We start from the raw sequence: 22732 nt of genomic DNA on the forward strand, positions 1-22732 counted from the left end.
TTTGGGGACTTTACGTCATTCATTTCAGAGTGAAAGTGCACAGTTCACAAAATGTTTCTCAATGTCACAGATGTTATGTCCGTGACTTTCACAAACCTCTAATGATGATGCACCCCCTTGTTCAGTTCTTAATATCAAAACAAGTTTACAAGGCCGGTGAAGTGAGTAGAGAGTCGCATAAAGTGCTATTAGTGATTGTTCCTGCAAATAAATACAGAGCCATAACCATCCGAATGACATTTAGCAACGTTGGGTGCTAGTAGTATTTGTGGTCTTTCTTTTGACAATGGCCAAGTGGTTAAAAAGTATTAACAAGTGTGAAAATCCAGTTGCTTTGGTCTTCTTGTTCACAGCTTTGATTAAAAGAGAAGTGAAGGCCACCTTCAATCGGATGCTAAAATTGCATGGAGCAGCGGCATCAGAAGCCAGTGAGGTGACACAGTATGGGGACACAGTAAATTGTCCTACAGGATGTGACCACACGCCTCCTCTGCCCTCTTCAATAATTAATGAATTCAAAGTGAGTAAACTTTAGTTTTTTTTCCGACCGATTGGTTCTGAGCATTGTTGACCCCTAGCTAGCCGGTGACATTCACCCATAGTACAAATTCAGTAAAACTAATTTAAGGGCTCTTTTAAGGTACATGAACACCGACTTTATAGTGATCGTCATTTCTCATGAAAGAACAGATGGATTGTAAGCTCTTTGTGTACATGAAATTTGCTTTAACAAGTCTTCAACTGCTACCAGAACGTTTTACCCTTTTGGCTGCTATATATGTTTCTCTCAGCATGTTTCTTGCTATACGGTTGCCTCCAAACTGGTAAAAACTGTTGTCTTGCAATATGTTGCAGGTATATGTGGGTCTTTGTATTGAAATCAAAGAGGGGGGAGGTAGAAGGAGCTGTGATCCATTCAGCTTCCTAGTAATCAACAAATATCAATGGGGAATGGATCACTTGTACTTGTGTAACCAGGGTTTGGTGTTCTAGCCGTCTTTGCTTAAAAAACCCTCATTCACGTACATAGGCCGTCAGGCGGTATATCTTGGTTCTCCGCCTTATTAAAAACGTGACCGCATCATGTATGGGTTTCTTTTGTATGCTTCCTCCACCTGGAGGGAAACCACTGGTTATTGCAGTAGTGATCAGTGACAAAAAAAGTGAGGGTGCTCAAGTGAGGTGAGATAAACAGTCCTCATGCTACCTGAACGGTAACTTTATTCAGCTCGGAGCAGGGGTAAAATAAAAGCAGTGTTGTGCGTGATTAGACACGTTACTAGTCCTGCGTACTTATTCGTTCAATTAAGTGGTCAACATGTTTCGGCCCCATATGTGGGTCACCTGCTGGGCACTTTATTTGTGTTGCTTGCGTTCCCTTCTGGAGGGGGCCTCACCTGGCAGTTCAGGATGGTCTGTACTCATGAGGAGCAGGGTCAGTAATTTTTTTCAGAAAGCGGGATATGGTATGGTGTGTGAAATCTCTCACCTTGTTGCTGTAGCACTTTGTTTTTCATCAAGGCTTTTCTTTTGGTTTTGAACATTCATTGATTGACTCAAAATCGAGCTCCCCTAAACTCTCATAGACTCCACCCCCTATTCCTTTATATTCTGGAGTTCAGATCTGCTTCTGACTATTTTGCTGGGAAACTTTACACCAGAGACCACCAGCAAGATACAAACGCAGATTCAGAGTAACTGAATCGGCGAGCAGCCAAACATTTTCTGACTTCAAAGTTTTCAACAAATGAAGATTGTGAGGCATAAAACAGTGACTTGTTTGGGAGAGGTCATGGAAAATACTCTTTTTAAATTTTATCCAAATTAGTAAACTCTATTCAGTCGGTCAGATCTGCTTGTCGAAGGGCCATAATTTAAGGGTTTGGCATGTACATGCTTTTGGTGTCAAAGGGCTATTCAGCACTCAACAGAGATGACAGGAATGCCATGTCTTAATAGAACAATCAGCTTTGCTGAATTCTGCGATGATGTGAAAGGCATTGCTCATAATCATAGATTTTGATGTTGAGGAGTGCAACCAATCACCTGCCCATGAAGAGGGATTTGTCTCTTGTGACTGTGAGTCTTCAGGGAATCCACACAAAACTACACCCCCAGGACAAACACTGTGTCCGCCTCAAAAGGATTACCCTTTAAAAGAGCTCCAGCTCAATGACAATGGACAGACTCCAAGAGAGGACCAAACCTGAATGCCAGGGCTGGTGGCTTAACTTAACTTCTAGAGTGCATAGCTATCCTAAGGCTTCCCCGCACTGTGATTCAAAACGTACACCTACAGGTCTGAAATGAGGCTCGACCATTACTTGGGATATAGCCAAGTTTTGCGATGTTTTATGAATTTGGGCTCGTCCGGCTCAGTTATCTGATTAATTGGCATTGTATTCCAAAGCTGGGGTAGAGGCAGGGGAAGGTTCTTCCACCCCAGTCGGCCTTCTGGAGGCATGGAACTGTTAGGAGACCCTTGTTAGAGGATCTTTGAGTCCTTCTCGGAGTAGATGTGTGAGTCAAATAAAGTGCCTTGAATTTAATTCTATGTTCCATGGGAAGTCAGTGTAAAGAGATCAAGGCTTTCTTAGCTGAGGAATCTTTGGGTATCTTGTATATGGTTCTGGCCGCGGCATTTTGCTGCCCTTGGAGCCTTTTTTGAACTGCTTTAGGGGAGCCTAGATACAGAGAATTACCGTAATCAAGATGGGATGAGATCAAAGCCTGGACTACCACTGTTCTGCAAGGAGTAGGCTGTAAATTCAGGATTTTCCTCAGGGTCCTCAATATGGCAAAACCAGAGCTAGTCAATTTCTTGGCTTGAGCTTCCATAGACTGCGAACTGTCCAGTGACATTCCCAAGCTTTTTTATATGGGTGAGAGTCCCTAGACTGTCTGGCCAACCTAGAAGTGTCAATGTGGATGGGTTATGTCCCAGTACCATCAGCTCAGTTTTGTCTCAATTTAATTTCAATGAGCAGCTTGCCATCCAGTGGGCCACTTTCTCAAGACAACTTCATCTGTGTACCCTCATTTGGGCGAAGGAGACGACCAGCTGTGTATTGTCAGCATAGGAGCCCATAGATATTCCAAAAACCTTGACAAGGGAGGCCAGTGGTCTGACATAGCTATTAAAAAGAGTCAAACCAAGTGCGGAGCCCTGCAGGACCCCGCACTTCAAAGGGACAGCCTCCGAGTAACCGGGGGTCCAAGATCTGGAATGATCTTTCTTTTAGACATGACAGAAGCCCTTTTAAAGTGGTACTCCTTGAACCAATTTCCCTGAGTGCCAAGGTCTCGTGGTCAACTGTATCAAATGGTGCAATCACGTCGAGGAGTGGACTAATGCATCCACTGTAGTGGCCTGTGTTTGACCTCATGGTCACAGGTTCAAATCCTGGCATGTCCACTCAGCCTTTCATCCTTCTGAGGTCGATAAATTGAGTACCATTGAGTTGGTTATCAATTAACATCTGTCATTCAGCGCCTTGATACCCTTGGGTGATACGTGTGCTTTACAAAACACATGTTATGTTATCTGATGACTGACCCCCAACCCCATCTCCAACTAAGCACCGAAGACTTGATACCAAAAGATGAGCAAAAAATTTCCTAAAATGCCGGTTACCAAAGAGATTTCCGGGCCAATTGGTATTTCAGTCTTCACACAGAATTGACACTGAAAACAAAAAGATTTGTCTAAGAGCAATACAAGGACACCAAAGAGGGGGAGCGCAGCCACACATACATGTCGGGCAACGTATGTTAAATGTTGACCAGAAACTGGACATATAGTGGCACGATGACCAGAGAGGCAAACACCAAACCAGCTACCTCAAAATAAACATGGACAGCTCAGTTTTGAAAATTTGATGCCTCCTTAGGTTATGTATCGTCCAATACTACAACTGTACAACGCGCCACTTAGTGTTGTTCCACTTGCAAGATCACACATACTGACTCAGAACAAGATGATGTAGATCCAGACTAAACAGATCAGGTCATTATGGAGGTTGATAATGTGTAAAACAAGTATCGCAATGATTTTGCAGATAATGAGCTACTGGAAACTTATCCATTTGAGGCTTAACCACCAGACAAGACATTGTCCTAGCATGCAGTGATTCAAAGAGTAGCATTCCACCACGGAGTAACTATGCATGTGGATGAGGAAGATCGCTATCAAATTGAGACTTTAATTTTCACTGAAAAAACATTTTCTTCACATGTTGAACACTTTTTTGTTAAAAAGTGTACATCAAAACTTTCAAAAAGTACTTTGTTTGCCTTAGGATGGCGGTATGTTTGAATCTGCACTTCACCTTCTTCATACAAGGTTTTGTACATCTTGACTCCATAGTCATGTATACCGTATGCAAAAGTAACCTTTATGCAGGGCATAGGTAAGTTCCTGCCCCCAGATACACAAACAAAAAGATTGTTATAGCTAGTTTGAGTGGCAATTCAGTTGTGTATCGCAAATTCACCTGTTCTTTCAAGCCTACATGCTAGATCATCTTCCCGAGCCTCATCAAAAAAAGATCAGAAGAAATCATCCTAGGGAGAAGAAGACAATTTTCAATGCCAGGATACACTGTGCTTTGGATGCAGTTGGTACGACATGTAGTTAAATCACTTCTAGCCTCTTCCTCTGCAGACATGTCTGGCTTAAGATATCTGGATTAGCCATACCATCAATGGGGAACATATTTTTGGTCCTGAACCTAATGGAAAAAGATTAGAAACATTAATACTGCAAAGCCCATGGTTCTGTTACAACAATAACTCTCTTTGTATGAAAGAGCACAATGACCAAGAGCACAAACAGTCCCCTCAAATATGCCTGAACATAGCTGAACAACAGAAGCAGTTCAAGGAACGTCCGCAGTATTCAAGATGACTGGCTGGTAAAAATGAGACAATTCAACAGATGTGTCAAGAACGTACTCCGCACATTATTCATCTGCTTCAGACGGGGGGTTCATCATAAGTGTGAAGTCTCATAATCACCACAATACAGAATTTACATTGCTCCTACCTAAATTCTATAGCAGCAAAAATCTGGGCACCACTAGAGAATGATAACTTTTGAACAGTTGATTCACCATTATCAAATGTTGCATCTTAACAGCGAGGACACTGATGAAATGATGGCTTCATCCATTGCTCTGGTTCCAACAGCACAGTTTCTCATGTGCGTACATTACACAAATATCTAACACAAATATCTAACAGCTCAATGCGTAGAGTCTGCGAGGATGTAGTGCTGTTGGAGCTGAGGATACAGCACAAGCTTCAATGGTGGAACCAGACAAATTTGTTACTGGGCCAATCGTTTGTATACCTACTGCCACAAGTAACCTCAGCATAGACTCATCTGTTAACAGTTGGGTATCATAAATGCAGAGAATGACGATTCATAGGAGGTCACGCAAGCGTGCCCAATTAGACAGCTACATGTGATTCATTTGGCACTGCAAGCTTTCCAGAAAAAGCTGAACTACAAAGATATTGGTTCCGTCAGGCAACATAACTACCATGAATGACATTGTAAAGCAGGGAGGCACTCATTCGCTTCAGCGTCAGCGTCAGTGATGGCACAATCAATTTTGCATTGGGCTCACTGTGACAATATTCAACTACTGGCAGGATATCTGCAAGGAGTGGACAACAAATTTGCATATCTTCTGATGGCCCCAAGAGACTCACTAAAAGGAGATCAATCGTTCCATTCTAAAATGCTCCTCTCCAAGGTAGAGAACCCACAACACAAACTGTACTCCACATGCAACAACAAAAACTGCCAATGGAATTCCTCCAGGCTATGACCCCAGTTATTACAGAAAGTCCTGTGGATAAATTGTTTGGTGATCCGCACTTCTAATGATGCTGTATGTAGTTGGCAAGATGTGCCCAGCACCAGTGAGACTGATCCTCATTGCTTCCAACCATTGTTCTCTCTCCTGCTAGATGCTAGAGTCCTTCCATCCTTTTTACAAGCATTGCCTTCAATTATACTTACTCTTTCAAAAAAAGGAGTTTGCTTCCTCACCATAATCTAAAATCATTCAATTTAGTGATTTTGCATCTGAGCTCTTAGAATTTGATTACAAGTACCTGAAGAGTGTATGTCAATTTTCAAAGAATTGTGTCAGCCAACTATATGGGCTTGTAATGAGGTCAAATGGAAGCTTTTGGAACATTTCTCACAAATCATAGTCCAGATCTGTTTTAGTGTCGGTCCAAGATTTTATATGTTATCTACTTCTGAAGTATCCATCAGAGTACATTTGGGGATTGTACTGACCTACAAAATAGACCGTGCTAACCTATATTTAAAATTCCAGTAATAAAGGATTTCATTGAACGGTGAAAGGATTATCAATTTACAGAATTGTATACCACATTTTTTGCTCGATGATCAAGACTCAGCCAAAAGTTAAATAGTTTGGGAAGCATTTAAGGTCACACTGCGAGGGAAGATTATTTCATAGTCACAATGATGCGTAAGAGAAAAAGGCAAAGTTTGGTGAAATGTAAAATTTCCTTATGCCGTTCTGAACAAAGATTTATCCAGTCTGGAAGCAAGGAAGCCATAGCACTATATCGAAGAAAATATTTTCAATGTGGTTACAATACTGCAAAAAAGTTATGAAGAACAACACACAGGAAAAATGCTCAACTGCTAAAGAGGAAGGCCAGAAATTAAAAAGATTATATAATCAATTCCAACAATGGCCACCTCGTTAAAGGAATAGAAAATATATCACTAGTGTTTTAACAATATAATGCCACTCCTTAACCACTTAATCGCACTATTGACAAGAATAAATGTAAACGTTTTGAGATAAACCTGCAGCCCTTCGTTTCCATGCAGAAGTTGGTAATTTCTTGAACCAGCCTTTTTCAGATGTGGAAATTATGGATGTTATAGCTAATCTCCTGAATCAAGAAGTATGTGGGAAAGTGGCCTCCCAGCTGAATTTATCAGGCATTTGCTACACAACACATTGCCCCTCTAAAAACGTTCTTTCATCACCTTTTAATGGCTGGTAGTGTCATTTAAATATGGGGTGTTAGTTAGCTTTTTAAAGCCTGGTAAGCTGCCAGAAGAATAGTTTTATAGGCCTATCGCACTTTTAAATAGGGATTATAAAATCTTGGCTAAATTAATAACCAATAGTGTAAGGCAGTGCATCTCCGAGTTAGTCCATTTAGATCAAAATGGTTTTATTCCAAAACTAAACATTGTTAATAATGCATATTTTTTAAATTAAGCCATACATGTATTCACTGTACAAGAAGTCTCTGCAGTAATCTTATTATTAGATGCAAAGAAGGCTTTTGACTTTGGGGGCTGGAACTATCTCTTCACCATCTTGAATAAGATGGGTCTTCCACCCGACCTCAAGAGGTCAACACTTGCTCTTTAGCTTCCATTATAATAAGCTCTGAGAGTGTAGGATCTGTGTTAATTACTAGAGGTACACTACAGGGGTGCCCTCTTTCACCCATTTTCTTTTATATGTCCAGAGCGATTGGTGATAGCAATTCGAACATCTCCGGTGATAATGTCACCAGATAATGGAATGGCTAAATGAAAGTTACACACACTATTGCTACAAGTGAAGCAATACAATATAAAATAGACTTTATATGTAATTGCTACCTTCACTGATTTAGAGGGTTATCAAATAAATGCAAATAAAAGTGAGGCCCTGTTAGTTAAAACTTAAGTTACAGTTCTTCCAGAAATGTTTAAGGCTAGTTATACCAGATGCCTTAAAAAGTATCTAGGAGTCTAGTTTACAGAAGATATTTCAGAATTATGTGACCGTAACTTCTTCCCAGCACTTATTAAAGTGAATATGCTACTAACAGGTGAAAGAATTTCCAACCGTCCATCCTGGGGAGACTAGCCCCTGTTAAAATGGCCATTCTCCCACACTTTGTTTTCTTATTCTCTGCTTTACTGTGCTATTTATAGGCTAAATGCTTTACCAAATAGAAAGCAGGATCAGTAGCTTTGTTTTGTTCAGTAATAAACAACATATTAGCCTATTATATATGGATACAAATGAAGGCAAGCTCACACGCCATAATATTAAATGTTATCATGAAGCAGCTTTAGCACCAATAATTTTTCTAGATTTTTATTGGGAACTGATCAGGTGCATCTAGATAATTCATTATTACGTCTAATGCTGGGTGACTTAAATGTTCAGCTTTGTTAGGATCCCTCACAATTCAAAAACAATTCAAAAGATTTTAATAGATTCACATAAACAAGCATTTACAATGCAATGGTCTCGGCATTGTTAAAGTTAGAGCTATTGGCATTGCTCATGACATTTTTTTTGTTTGTTTTTATTTTTTAAACATTTAAAGAAACGCCATTGTTATTTACAATGTCAATAGCTTAATCTATCTCAAATGCGAGACCTATTGCATTTGCACCCACACACAGAGCCACACACACAAAGCCACCCACAAACACAGAGCCACCCACACAGAGCCACCTACACAGAGCTATTCACATAGAGCAACCCACACACAAATAGAGCCACCCACACAGAGCCACCCACACACAGACAGAGCCACCCACGCATAGAGCCACCTACAAAAAAAGGCACCCACACAGAGCAACACACACACAGAGCCTCCCACACAGAGCCACACATACATACACAGAGACGCATACACACACAGCCACACGCACACACATACAGAACCACGCACACACATAGATCTAGACACATACACATTGATCTTGGGAGCCAAAGCAGAAGTGGCACCGTTGTTTCTCGATCTTTGCATTTATCACTAAAAATTAAGCATTTAAAAAATAAATTACTAATAAAAATTGACAGATTATCTGAAAGGTTTCTGAGGTGGCCATAGTGGGGGCGATTGGTCAGCGAACACTCCTGCCGTAGTCGTTACTCTCTGCCTTGCAAAAGAACGGAAAGTTAAGGAAGCTGTTGAGGTTTTCTCTAGGTTTGCCATGTTGATTACTCATTGGTCTCAGGATTTTGTATGGTTAGGTCTGAAACATCAGGAAGCTGCTGAGACGTGTCCTGCCCTCTGCCGGAGCAAATTCCATGTGGGAGACACAAACCTTATCTGTTGTTCCGTCCCCTGGCCTCACATAACCCCACATTTCCTTTGATTTTCTCTCCCGACTGTAATATTACATTTATTCAAATTACAGGCGCTAGGGGCGGCAAGTAATTTAGAGCAGTTTTCCCGAACTGACTTTTTTCCCGCTCTGTCCCTAATTTCTCCCAGTGCCGCCCCTACCCCCGCCCCCACAGGAACCCTTATCCTGCAGACCAGGTCTCACTTCTGATTGCGTATTTTTGCTGTTTATTGTTAACGGGAAAAAAATTATAAAGATTAATTAATTTGGACCATAAATCACTCCAGCTGAGCACAACGACAGGATCATAATAAAAAGCCTCATATTTTCCTTTCGCTTACATTTGTGTTTTGACAGCCTAACATCCCTGGTGCACACATCTGTGATTCGAGCGAAATACTTCTCTTGCACTGCTCTGAACCAGTTTTAGGCTGTTTCGTAAGGTCGTGACTGTGTTAATGTAAAATGTGCAGGCACTCGCTAAAGGTTAAAATATGCCGGGGGACATTTCTCTAACGTTATAAGCGGTGTTTGTAAATTGGAAACCGGCGCATCTGAAAGTGTTTTTTTCCCACCTGAATTCTGCCTCCCCTACAGGCGCTGCAAATGGAACGGTGTGTTCGAGGCATATGAGCTGCAGATTGTACACTTAGCATAGATCGCCATCTGGTGTTGGGCCCGGATGTCTGCAGTTTGTTTTTGTTCTTTGGACAGTCTTTGGAAGTCACGAGTTCGGTGACTCCTCCTTCGGTCCGTACTGCGCATGGGCTTCGGCTCCATCCTCAGATTGTTTTTTTCCGCCATCAGGCTCGGATGTGATACTTCGTGCTCCGGCTTCGAACTTCTACGGTTCCAGCCTCGACGGAAAATCCTCGTTCTTCGAGTTTCTTCATCTATCTTCATCTCTCGAAGCGGCACTTTTCTCCATTCCACACATCGGCACCTGCCTTCGGGCCCTCCTCGACTCCGGTCCCGGCCGATGGAAAGGACTCCGTTCAAAAAGTGCCCAAAATGTGGGTCTAAATTTCCCCACACCGACCTCCATCAGGTGTGTAACCGTTGCCTCTCTCCAGAACACGAGGCTAGAGACTGCCCCGCCTGTAAGTCTTTTCGATCAAAAAAGACCATCCGGGATCGAAGAGCTCGACGCACCATGGCGCACTCATCAACCGCAGCTCCACCGGACATCTTCGGAGACGACACCGGAGCTTCGGGGCAACAACACACCGAGCAGGAGGAAGACGTCATCAGCGCTTCCGAGGCCGACGACTCCGACCTGGAGGACATCACACCGGCGCAGAGGGTCGTGAGTACTCTACCCCCTCCCACCCCCGCGCCCAAAACCAAAGAGACTCAGGTTACACCCTCGCCTGCAGGCCTGGGTAAAACCAAACACGCAGCTTCTATCACCCCACCTTCGGGCCCGGTGTCGAAGCCTCACAAGACTCACGGCAGCTCGGGCTCGAGCCAGCCGACGCCTGGTGCCGATAAACACCGTTCGGCACCGAAAAAAGTGACGCCCAGCTTGACTCCGAAGCCACCGGTGCCGAAGCCTGGACTTTGTGCCGACAAAACACAAGCACAAATCCCTCGGCACCGACGCTCCGGCGCCGAAGCCTACCTCGACGCCGAAAAAAACGGAGGTTCCAAAAAGGCATGGCGCAGAGAAACCACCCAAGTCCTCGGCTCCGAAAACATCGGCGCCACCGGACGATTCGGCGCCACCGGACCTTTTTACACCAGATCCTTATCAAAAGACCTTATCAAAGGATCCAAAGACTGGGCTATTAACTTTAACTGTCAAGAAAAGACGTCTTGACACACCAGCTCCTCCTCCACCGCCCAAGCGGAAGGACTCTGCCACATCTCCTCTCAGAGTGCCCTCCCCACCACCTCCTACACCTCCTCCTCCTCCTCCTCCTCCTCCACCTCTTCCACCTCCTCTCCCTCCCAGGTCTCCGCCACCCTTGCCTCATCATTCCCCGACCCCGTCCCCAGATCCGGATTACGGGGATCCAGATTATGACCCGGCGGACGCCCCAATGGACCCCACACCACCGGGGACCCCAGACCCATGGGAAGATTACCAAAACCCTGACATACCAGATGTGCCTCAAGATGACCTCTACCCATCCAGGCCATCTCCCCCAGAGGACTCACTAGGTTTTCACCACAGTGCAGAGAGCAGCACACTACCACGGTGTGGAACTGCATAGTGAACCAGTGGAAGACGACTTCTTACTGGATACATTTGATATTCAGGATAAGTCCACAGCCATCTTGCCCATGCTTAAGGGTGTCACCAAGCATGCTGCAGAGGTGTTCAAAGACCCTGTCAGGGCCAGGGTCTTAAACCCTAGAATAGAAAAAAAGTACAAGGCGGCATCCACAGACCCTACATACATTAAGGGCCCTGCTCCCTTAGATTCCCTAGTTGTGCCCACAGCTAGAAAGCGGTCTAACTCCCAGTCCTCAGGTGAGGCCCCACCGCCAGATAAGGAATCAAAACTCCTAGATGCGTCTGGTAAACGCACCGCCTCGCATGCCGCGAACATCTGGCGCATTGCGAATACACAAGCGCAGCTTGCGCGTTATGACAGAGCACACTACGATGAGCTTGAGGCTCTTATGCAGCACCTCCCGGAAAAACACAAACGTAAAGCTCCTGACCTGATACAGGAGGGAAAGCTAATTACTAACACCTCCATTAAATGTGCCCTCGATGCAGCGGACACTGCTTCTAGAGCCATAAATACTAGTGTCCTGCTTCGTCGTCATGCCTGGCTCAGGATCTCAGGGTTCAAGCCAGAAGTCCAGGCATCCATACTAAATCACCCCTTTGACCAACACAATCTCTTTGGGCCAAAGGTAGACGAAGCATTAGAAAAAATGAAAAAGGACACGGACACAGCAAAGTCTATGGGGGCACTACAATCACAGACCCCTAAACGCTCCTTTCGGCGTTCATCCTTTCGTAGCACAGGCAGAGGCTACTCCACCGATAGCGCCTCTACCTCCTACAAGTCCCCTCCTCAAAATACCTTCTCGAAGGGCTACCAAAGGGGTGGATACAGGGGCAACAACAATAAGGGCAGGGGCAAAACTAACACCACACGTTCTGCCACCCCGCCCGCACAATGACTTCCCTCCGCTCCCCCCAGACCATCCCACTCCGGTCGGGGGCAGACTACAACACTTTATCCACGCCTGGGAATCCATAACATCGGACAAATGGGTGACCCAAATTATTCGGTCAGGGTACTGTCTCGAGCTAACATCTACCCCACCCAATATCCCACCGCGGCAACGTCCAATGTCTCAAGAACATTCCACACTGCTCAAACAGGAGGTGCTCTCCCTCCTCCAAAAACACGCTATAGAGCAGGTCCCCGTCAATCAGCAAAATCTAGGGGTCTACTCTCAGTATTTCCTGATACCAAAGAAAGACGGGACCCTGAGGGCCATTCTGGACCTCCGGCCTCTAAATGCATACATACATTCAGACCATTTCCACATGGTCACCCTACAGCAAGTCCTCCCGCTCCTCTGTCAAGGAGACTTTCTCACTACCTTGGATCTGAAAGACGCATACTTTCACATTCCAATACACCCTTCTCACAGGAAGTACCTCAGGTTTGTGGTGGACGGTCAACATTACCAGTTCACAGTTCTCCCCTTCGGGGTCACCACCGCACCACGGGTGTTTACCAAATGCCTAGCAGTAGTAGCAGCACACTTCAGGCGTCAACATATTCACGTCTTCCCTTACTTAGACGACTGGCTGATAAAAGCCGCGTCCTACAACCAATGTGTGCAACATACAAACAGCACCATCCAACTGCTCCACCAGCTAGGCTTCACGGTGAACTACCAAAAGTCCCACCTCGTACCATCTCACACAAAGCAATATCTCGGGGCCACTATAGACACCTCCAATGGTATTGCCTATCCAAACTCAGCCAGAATCGCAAGCATACAAGCCTTGCGCCAAACGTTCCTTCCTCAGCACTCTCTTCCAGCAAGAGTGTTTATGAAGCTCATAAGGATGATGGCATCTTGCATCTTCATAGTGCCCCATGCAAGACTCCACATGCGTCCACTCCAAGAGTGCCTAGCACAACAGTGGAACCAGGTCCAAGGACAGCTGACGGATCTGGTGTTGGTGGACGGCCGCACCCATCACTCTCTGCAGTGGTGGAACACCACAAACCTTTCCAAAGGGCGGCCGTTCCTGGACCCGGTTCCTCAGGTGATTCTAACAGCGGACGCATCGCTCTCCGGCTGGGGAGCGCACCTCCTACACCTCACAATGCAAGGTCTATGGACGCCACAGCAAAAGTCGCTCCACATCAACCATCTGGAGCTCTTGGCGATCTTTCTAGCCCTAAAATCCTTTCAAAAACAGATTTCAGCCAAAGCAGTCCTCATTCGCACAGACAATATGACTGCAATGTATTATATTCAAAAACAGGGGGGGGCACACTCTCCCCAGCTCTCCCGCTTGGCCCAGAGCATATGGAGATGGGCAATTCCTCAAAACATCTTTCTCCTGGCACAGCACGTTCCAGGCGTTCAAAACACCATGGCAGATCTGCTCAGCAGACAAACGCAACAACTACACGAATGGGAACTGCATCCACAAGTTCTTCGCCCATTCTTCCACAAGTGGGGGCATCCTCAGATAGACCTCTTCGCCACCCACGAAAACAAAAAGTGCCCAAGCTTCGCCGCCAGATACCCACACCCGTTGTCCAAAGGCAATGCGATATGGATGAACTGGTCAGGCAAATTTGCATACGCCTTTCCACCTCTCCCGCTAATTCCATTAGTGGTCAGGAAGCTACAACAGCACTCCCTCACACTCATTCTGGTAGCCCCAACATGGGCCAGGCAGCCGTGGTACACCACACTATTACAGCTATCGGTGGTACCACATCAAAAACTGCACCTGTCCCCATGCCTCCTAACTCAGAACCATGGAGAAATCAGGCACCCGGGCCCAGCTCAGCTCAACCTTGCGATCTGGCTCCTGAAATCTTAGCATTTGGGTACCTTAACCTTCCCCCTGATTGCATGAACATTATCAAGGAAGCCAGACGTCCTACCACTCGAGCATGCTATGCCGCAAAGTGGAAGAGATTTGTTGTTTACTGCCGTAACAATACAATCAACCCTTTAGATGCATCCATACAGCACATCATATGCTATCTACTCCATCTTCAAAGGTGTAACCTGGCATATTCATCCATACGCCTACACCTAGCAGCGATTGCTGCTTATCTACAAAACAGACGGCATTTATCACTGTTCAGAGTGCCCGCTATTAAAGCCTTTATGGAAGGCCTTAAACGAGTAATTCCTCTCAGGGCACCACCTTCCCCTGTAAAGAATCTAAATGTAGTTCTTACAAGGCTAATGGGTCCGCCCTTCGAACCAATGCATAAATGTGAGCTACAGTTCCTCACCTGGAAAACAGCTTTCCTCGTAGCTATCACTTCCCTTAGAAGGGTTAGTGAAATACAAGCGTTCACTATACAGGAACCCTTCTTACAAATACATCACAGCAAAGTGATACTTCGTACAAATCCAAAGTTTCTGCCCAAGGTCATTTCCCCCTTCCATCTCAATCAATCGGTGGAATTACCTGTTTTTTTCTCGCAACCTCAATCTGTTGCGGAAAGGGCTCTACATACACTTGATGTTAAGAGGGCTTTACTGTACTACTTACAGAGAACACAACCTTTCAGGAAAACTAAACAATTGTTTGTTTCCTTCTCTCCACCGCATAAAGGCAACCCCATCTCTAAATCAGGGATAGCTAGGTGGATTGTAAAGTGCATACAAATTTGCTATCAAAAGGCAAAAAGAACATCTGTTCCACCTAAAGCCCACTCTACTAGAAAGCTAGGGGCTTCTATGGCTTTTCTAGGGAACATACCCTTAGATGACATCTGCAAAGCAGCCACATGGTCAACACCGCACACCTTCACAAAACATTACTGTGTAGACGTGCATTCCAAGCAACAAGCTAGTGTGGGCCAGGCTGTACTAAAGACACTATTTCAAACCGCTGCAACGGATACCGGTGGTCGCCGCTAAGGTTGGGTACTGCTATATAATCTATGCTAAGTGTACAATCTGCAGCTCATATGCCTCGAACGGAATATGCTACTTACCAGTATGCATCTGTTCTTGGCATGTAGAGCTGCAGAGTTGTACACGCCCACCCGCCTCCCCGGCTACCTGTATCCGTTCCAGTCCATCTTATTTAGATACAACACACATGGGTTTCTCACTGTTATTATTACGCTCCATCATTTCCCTGTTGGCGAAAAACAATCTGAGGATGGAGCCGAAGCCCATGCGCAGTACGGACCGAAGGAGGAGTCACCGAACTCGTGACTTCCAAAGACTGTCCAAAGAACAAAAACAAACTGCCAACATCCGGGCCCAACACCAGATGGCGATCTATGCTAAGTGTACAACTCTGCAGCTCTACATGCCAAGAACAGATGCATACTGGTAAGTAGCATATTCCTACACAGTCACGCTACGTGTGCTAGAACACCGAACCTCAATTCATTAGTACTGAGGCTGTCCCCTTTTTGGAAAACAAAGAAGCATACTATCGACTGCCAGCAATTAGAATTCCTTTAGCTGCTGCACCTCACGTTCTGTTGTTCTCGAGCTCTACTGTTCGACATTTATCTTTCTGAGGGCGATAAATAAAGTATAGTTAAATCGGATAATGGTAATGCCTGTTCTTTTACAGCACCGAGAAACATCCAAAATTAAATCATGCAAACCGTTAAAAAAAACAATAATAGCAATAATAATAAAAATTATAATAATAATATGAATTAGTCCAGTTGACCAAGTGCAAATGGTTACTACTTGATCCGTTTGCCGTCCCATAATTTTTTGGATCTCTGTGGAACCGCTGAGCTGAGGAATTCCATTTGAATTCTTATTCTTTCTGAATTTTCGTGCGATGGTGAAATCAGGTTGTTTTTTTTATTTAACCCGATAATTCGCCAAATTCTTGGGCCTTGAAAAACAATGTGGGTGGAGCGTCTAATTGGCCTTTGCACTGCAGCTGTATTGTCCTGCTGCCACGCGCGCCCCCTCGTGCCGCTGCAATCCGTGTAATGCGAGGGATTGCTCCGCTGTTCAGTTATGTGCAATCCGTGTAATGCGAGGGATAGCTCCGCTGTCCCGTTATGTGCAATCCGTGTAATGCGAGGGATTGCTCCGCTGTCCCGTGTAATGCGAGGGATAGCTCTGCTGCGCGAGTCTATGAACATCTCTGCACTCTCGCCTGTTAGGAGTAAAAACCCGTGTTTTTTTTATTTTATTTTGCATCTTTTATATAGCGCAAACTCGACCCGAATGTATTGGAGCGCTGTACATGAGCAGCGTATTTACATTACACATTCAGGCACCAGGAGATTAAGTGATTTGCCCAGAATCACAGGATGTGGACGCGACCTCGAGGCTCGAACCCTGGTTTCCAGCACCAAAGTCGGCAGCGCAGCCGACAGACCACATCCTCTCCCCATTTCCACAGTTACCCTGGGGGTAATTGTACTGCACAAAGCCTCCATCTAAGCCTGGGGTGGGCGCTTTTGTTCCTGCCATCTGTCTGAGAGATAGCTCTGCTGTTGCATCTGGTGAGATCCGCTTGGGTAATGCCCCCTGTTGCTCGGGTAAAGCGCAGTTCACTTTTGTGCAGGGTCACACGTTGTGTCACCTTCAGCACGCTGCCTTCCTGGTAACTTTAGATCCAGTTCTGCGCGGCGAGAAGGACACACGTTGTTTAAATGTGCAAAGTGTGACCCACGTGCGGGTTGTGCAGTGAATCCGCGTCTCCGCTGCTTCCCGTGGGCATCGGGCCAGTCACCTAGTCTCACGTCCCGAGCCGTGGAGAGCGCCTAGAGGTGCGGTGCTATGCGAGGCGCTGTACAAGACACAAGAAACACCCCGTGCATTAATAACAGTAATCCTTATAATGTCACCTCGCCTCTACAGGCCCGGCCCAACAGGCTGAGACCAGCAACGCCTGTCAATCACCCTAAAGAGATTGAATGCAAGGGAAACTTCATGTATGACCCACCCGGAGCAGAACAACAACCAAAGGAAATACAAGAAACCACACCCTGCAACTCACACACGGTGCAGAACACGCCAGCGAAGATACAACTCCATCAATCAACACACCCCGGAAATACAAGAGCCCACACCCTGCAACTCACACACGGTGCAGAGCCGACACACCAGCGAAGCATCTTCCTGTTTTCCTGTCTCCATTGGGATACTCACAGAAAAGCCCTTTGGTGTACAGAGTAATACCCCGGCATGGCTAAAGTAGTGCAGCAGCAAATCGAGGACCAAGCTAGAGCAGCTGGAGAGAGTCGGCCCTTTTACGAACAAGGAGATCAGGTGAGGGAGCAACTAAGTATTGGAAATTAACAAATGCGTCCGGACGCCAGGACACCACCGCCTTTCTCCGAGGCGAAGAAGAAATGCCTCGGAGAAAGGCAGCGGCGTTTCCGGATTCGGGGGCGTGTTTTGCTTTTCTCTCCTCTTGCCATTGGCTGGAGGAGATAATTAGAAAAGTTGAAAAAAACACGCCCCCGAATCCGAAAAGGACGGGGCCTGTTCGGAGTGACGGACCTCTTCTCCAATGGCTGGCCAGCATTCAAGAGGCCAGCCAATGGAGAACAGGGGAGAAGAGGGGCGGGTTCAAGCCCCTCTTCTCCAAGTCATTATGTCTCGCGAGCGAGACTGCGCAAGCGCAGCCTTCGCTAGCCGAGACCTAAAAAGGCCAGCTTTAAATCATACAATATTCCTTTGATACACTCAGAGACACATTTCGAGAATGTTGTGGTTTAGGCCTCCCCAATAATTGAGAGGTCCCGAACGAAAATAGATTGAGGATCAATAGAGCATTTCCTACTACACTATAAAAATTATGGTTAGGGCTTGTTAAAAATACACTCCACAATGGTAATAATCTATTTATTTTCTTATTATCTAATGGTCTTTCTTCTGTCTGCATTTGTATGAAGTAGATAACAGAATCTGCTGAATTTGCTCCAAAAATATTTTCAAACAGGAGAACATTTTCTGGGATTGGCCAGTGGCGCTCATTTGTAAAATCTGTTAAAGTCAGAACGTTTACCAGAATAGGCTATCCAAAATCGGACCAGTTATTTCTCCGTGCACTTATTTGGAAATATGCAAGTTCAATTTATCCTGACTTTGTGGCGCCAGTGTAAAACGCAAGCAATTTTACTCAAATTGGATGGTGTAATACACGCCTGCCCTTTTGCATGCATTTAATAATACAATCTCTAATAAGTGCTCCAGATGCTTCAGTGATAACATAGGAAATTGATTACGTATGATGTGGGCATGGCAAAGCTTAGAAACGTTTTTGAAGGCTGCCTTTAGATATATGTCGGAGATTGTTAGTCACAATTAAACCTAATATATTGGGGAGTACACTACTTGTAAACCGTTTAATATAGCAAATTCATTTAAAACATTTTTTTATGTTAAGATCCCGCTGTATACTAACTCCTGTCCACTGACTTCATGCATAGGAAGCAAATAATGATTTGTAAACTTGAGTATTAATGTGTCTTGAAAAATAGTGCACTAAAAAAATCAAATTATAAGAGCGCCCTTGAATTTAATGATCAATCAAGCACTATAATAGTTGGTGAAAGGGAGGAAAAAACTAAGAGATACTTTAGAAATTACTTATATTAGCATTTTAGTTACACATTTGGATCTTCACCTGAATGAATTACTTCTTACTTTTTACTAATACATCCATTCCAGAATCATCGTATTATACCTATTTAGTATGTATGAACTTTGTATGCTAATATGAGGACTTTTTTAAATGACTACCTGAAATCGACAACAAAATTGTAAAAAAGATAGACGCAGAGCAAAGTGTAGCAGCTTAGGACTTAATGCTCCTTACTGCGATTCGCTTCAGGGTGCTGGCTACACCTGCCAAAAGCACTGGCCAAACTTCACTCTATATCTCCTTACTTTGCCTCACTTTGGTAAAATCTGACTGGCACTGGGCAGAGCCCATCATTCGTGGCAATGGATCTTTTACAAGAGCAACCTTTCTGATCTTTGAACAGCTTCATTTGCTGCACCTTTCCCGTAGGAGAGTTCTACTCTGATTAGACAAACCCCATGATTTACTACATGACACCAGGGATTACCAAACAAATTATGATCAGTTAAGCATGATACATAAATGTATCATCTAATCCCCAAAACGAATCTGGACTTGTGCAAGCCCTTTTAAAACCTAGATAGCCAAACATCACACTGTCTTACTGCAGTCCTCAATTCCTCCTGGGTTTTAACATCGACCAAGGGATGCAACCAGTGGGTTAGGAGGTTGCGTAGTCCTTATTCATCAGAACATTGGACTGCACTTTGACCAAACTCTCCTGCTTGTGAATTCCTACAGCTGTCCATGGCTATGTTCCTCCAAGAAATATTTATCAGCCTCATACCTTACTATGCCATTATCCCAAGCAACAAATAACTAGACACTTTACATCAGTAATCTCACCAAAGGCTTGCTGTGTTGCTAAGTGACTTTAATTTATAGAGTGATGACAAATAGGAAAACAGGGTCAAATAAATGGCAGACATGGGTTTCTCACTACATTCTGAGACTAATATGTTAAAAGTCATACTTTGGATGTTCTTCATGAACAGTCATCACCTACACTACAGGTTCTATCACACTTGTGATCATTATGTGGTGAATGCATTATACATTAACCAGTCCTATTACAAATTTTAGACTCGCCAATTAAATATCCTATATTGATCCCCACTCATCAGTCGCTAATGTATGTTCTTGATTCATGGACATGTGAAGAAGCATTTGGAAATTATAAAATTCCTAGAAACAGTACACCTTGCTTGTGTATCCAGTTCAGCCCTGCAATAATTCTTGGATCACCCTGTAGTTAAAACAAGGTTGCAGGAAAGCCAAAAAGAATGCTGTAAACATCAAGTTGAAGGCAAACTACACTATATGCACCTTCTGGGCAATTACAAGGCAGCCATCATGCAAGCTAACTGAAAGTACTGGAGATCTATAACTGAGCAAGCCACTTGTGTAACCAGACTGTTATTTCAACATTTGACAAGTGCAGCTGGTAAAACCATTATCACTAACTTTGTGTGATACTTTAAACACTTAGGGCCTGATGTAGATCTCGGTAGATGGGTCACTCAGTCACAATGGTGACGGATATCCCGTACACCGAAATATAAATTACATAGGATATAATGGGATTTATATTTCGGCAGTCGGGATATCCATCAGTGTTGGGACGGAGTAACCCTTCCACCGAGATCTACATCAGGCCCTCAATCACAGACAAAATTTACAACACAAGAGAGGGTTTTCCATGACTGTTAAATGGATGACCTTACCAAATGTCTGATCCAAGCCCATATATTATTTTTCTTTTCTTTGGAGATCGGGTCTTAATCTATCACAAGACTGCTCCTAGTTCTCAAGCCTATGAGCATCCCTCTTGATCCAGTACTAGCCGGGCTGTTGAAAAAACGTACATGTGCTTTGAAATACTGGTTCAGAGCTTCACAATCCTTTCTCAGAGGAGGTTGTCCCTACTGATCTCAAAAGTGGGGTTTGGACCCCCTTGTGGAAAAACTCATTGCACCCTTCCATAAGTGGTAACTAATATAACTGTTAGTGAGCTCCCTGTTTTCAGTAAAACCTTGGAGAGATTGGTGGTGGCACACCTACAACCCTTTCTGGACTCCCACCCCCGTCATCCACTCTGGTGTCCGGCCTGGAATGGAAACAGCAGTTCTTGACACTTGAAACAAGAGTTTAGACCGGGCTGATAAGGAACACTCCTCTGTCTTCTTGGATCTCTCAGCTGCCTTTGACACCATGGACCACTCTGATTTAATTGATTATTTAGCCACTATATCTGGGGCATCTTCGATCACTGGAGTATGATTCGGTTCCTGCTTATACAGCAGGCAACAACTTATCAAATTAGTGCCTGTGAGCGAAATACCAACAAAATGTCATTATAGGGTCCCAGAGGACTCCTCACTCTCTCCTGGACTATTTAACATCCACCTGTCTCCACTGTGTGAGGTACAAGGTTGATATGCTGATGACACACATGTACACAAAAAGGGGACATCAGATCTAACTGTTGTTAAAGAAAGGCAAGGCAACCTGACAGTGTTCCACGATTGTACAACATCTAGCTGGTTAAAAGTGAATAGCAGAAAATGCAACGTTGATGGCTGGTGTGCTTCCAAATGTCCAAGCCACTAGCAGTCCCTGTAGGTGCATTCTATTCCATCAATTTTTGCCCACTTCAAACAGAGACCGAACCAGCCCTGATACTGCTGCAGTGGGTGTAGTTCGTCTGAAACTGGCAGCCCAGGTCCCTTTGGATCAGATTGCAAACAACCCCAGGCCATAGGGGATTGACGAGGAAATGAACATTGCCACCTCTGCTAAATATGAGATCTAATGTATGTAATGTATATCCTTGGAATGCAAGCTGCCAGCAGTTAGGAAGGGAGGGCGTCGTGGAGGGCATCCCTCCTTTGGGGTTTGGGGAGACATTAAGGTTGTAGACCACTGTGGTGGTTGTTCGAATGGCTTCTTAGATGAGGGGCCCATTGAATACAGTCTAAAAAAGAAATCCAGATGACTTCTGGGATCTGAAAGGAAAAATGTCGGAGTGAGACAGGTGATTTCCCTCCTGACAGCTTTTCTTAATCCGCTTGAACAGTAGGAACCTCTTGAGATCAGTCGATGTGCCACCCTGTTTCTTTGCTTGTGACAGTTGTTAACTTTAGTGCCTTACTAAATTATAGCAACCAGCGACCATACCCTAACTTCTGGCGCCTTCGTGTGTGGCACAGCTCTTCCACAAAATACATACATGTTACTTCCAAGCCAGACCTGATTGTATCCAAACATGGAAGAACTCTTTGAGTATGTGTGTGACGGGCATAGGACCCAAAAAGCTAACATTCTGAATGAAATACTAATTAATGCTTGTTATCGCAGTATTAATATACACCTTACTTTCAGGTCTATTTGTGCTACCAAAAGAGGCTTTTCCATGCCCTATTGTGCAACATTATCACTGCATTTACTTATTTATTTATGTAAAAGTTTTATATAGCGCCTATATGACCCTAGGGGATCAAAGCTAAAAGTTTTCTGAAAGTTGCATTACGACGTTGCAAGGATTATCTTGCCTTACACAGGTCACTTTTTGGAAGAAAAAACAGAAAAGCCACATTTGGTTAGCCTTCTGTAGATCCAGAAACAGTAATTGGCTACTCTTATGGAGCGATGATGTGAAAGGGTGCGCATGGAGTAGACCCTTCTTTCTCAAAAGAGAATCATTGGAGGAACCGTATAAAGAGGAGTGAAGATTTCGGAGGAGCGACTCACACAGATCGCGATTGCTGAGAAGTTGATATATCAGAGAGCCAGTATCCAACTGATGGGCAACAGCTCTGAGGCATGCG

General features: G+C 44.5%; 1 protein-coding gene across 1 annotated transcript in view; it reads left to right on the forward strand.

Annotated features, from left to right (window-relative positions):
• The window catches only part of CDAN1 (codanin 1), a 237335-nt gene that overhangs the window by 192761 nt on the left and 21842 nt on the right, over positions 1-22732 (forward strand). The window contains exon 23 of the mRNA XM_085627237.1: positions 354-520. Within this exon, the coding sequence (XP_085483363.1) occupies positions 354-520 (167 nt within the window). The remainder of the gene's footprint in view (positions 1-353; positions 521-22732) is intronic.

Source organism: Triturus cristatus, chromosome 9 (genome assembly GCF_964204655.1).
Source record: "Triturus cristatus chromosome 9, aTriCri1.1, whole genome shotgun sequence".
Lineage (NCBI taxonomy): Eukaryota > Metazoa > Chordata > Amphibia > Caudata > Salamandridae > Triturus > Triturus cristatus.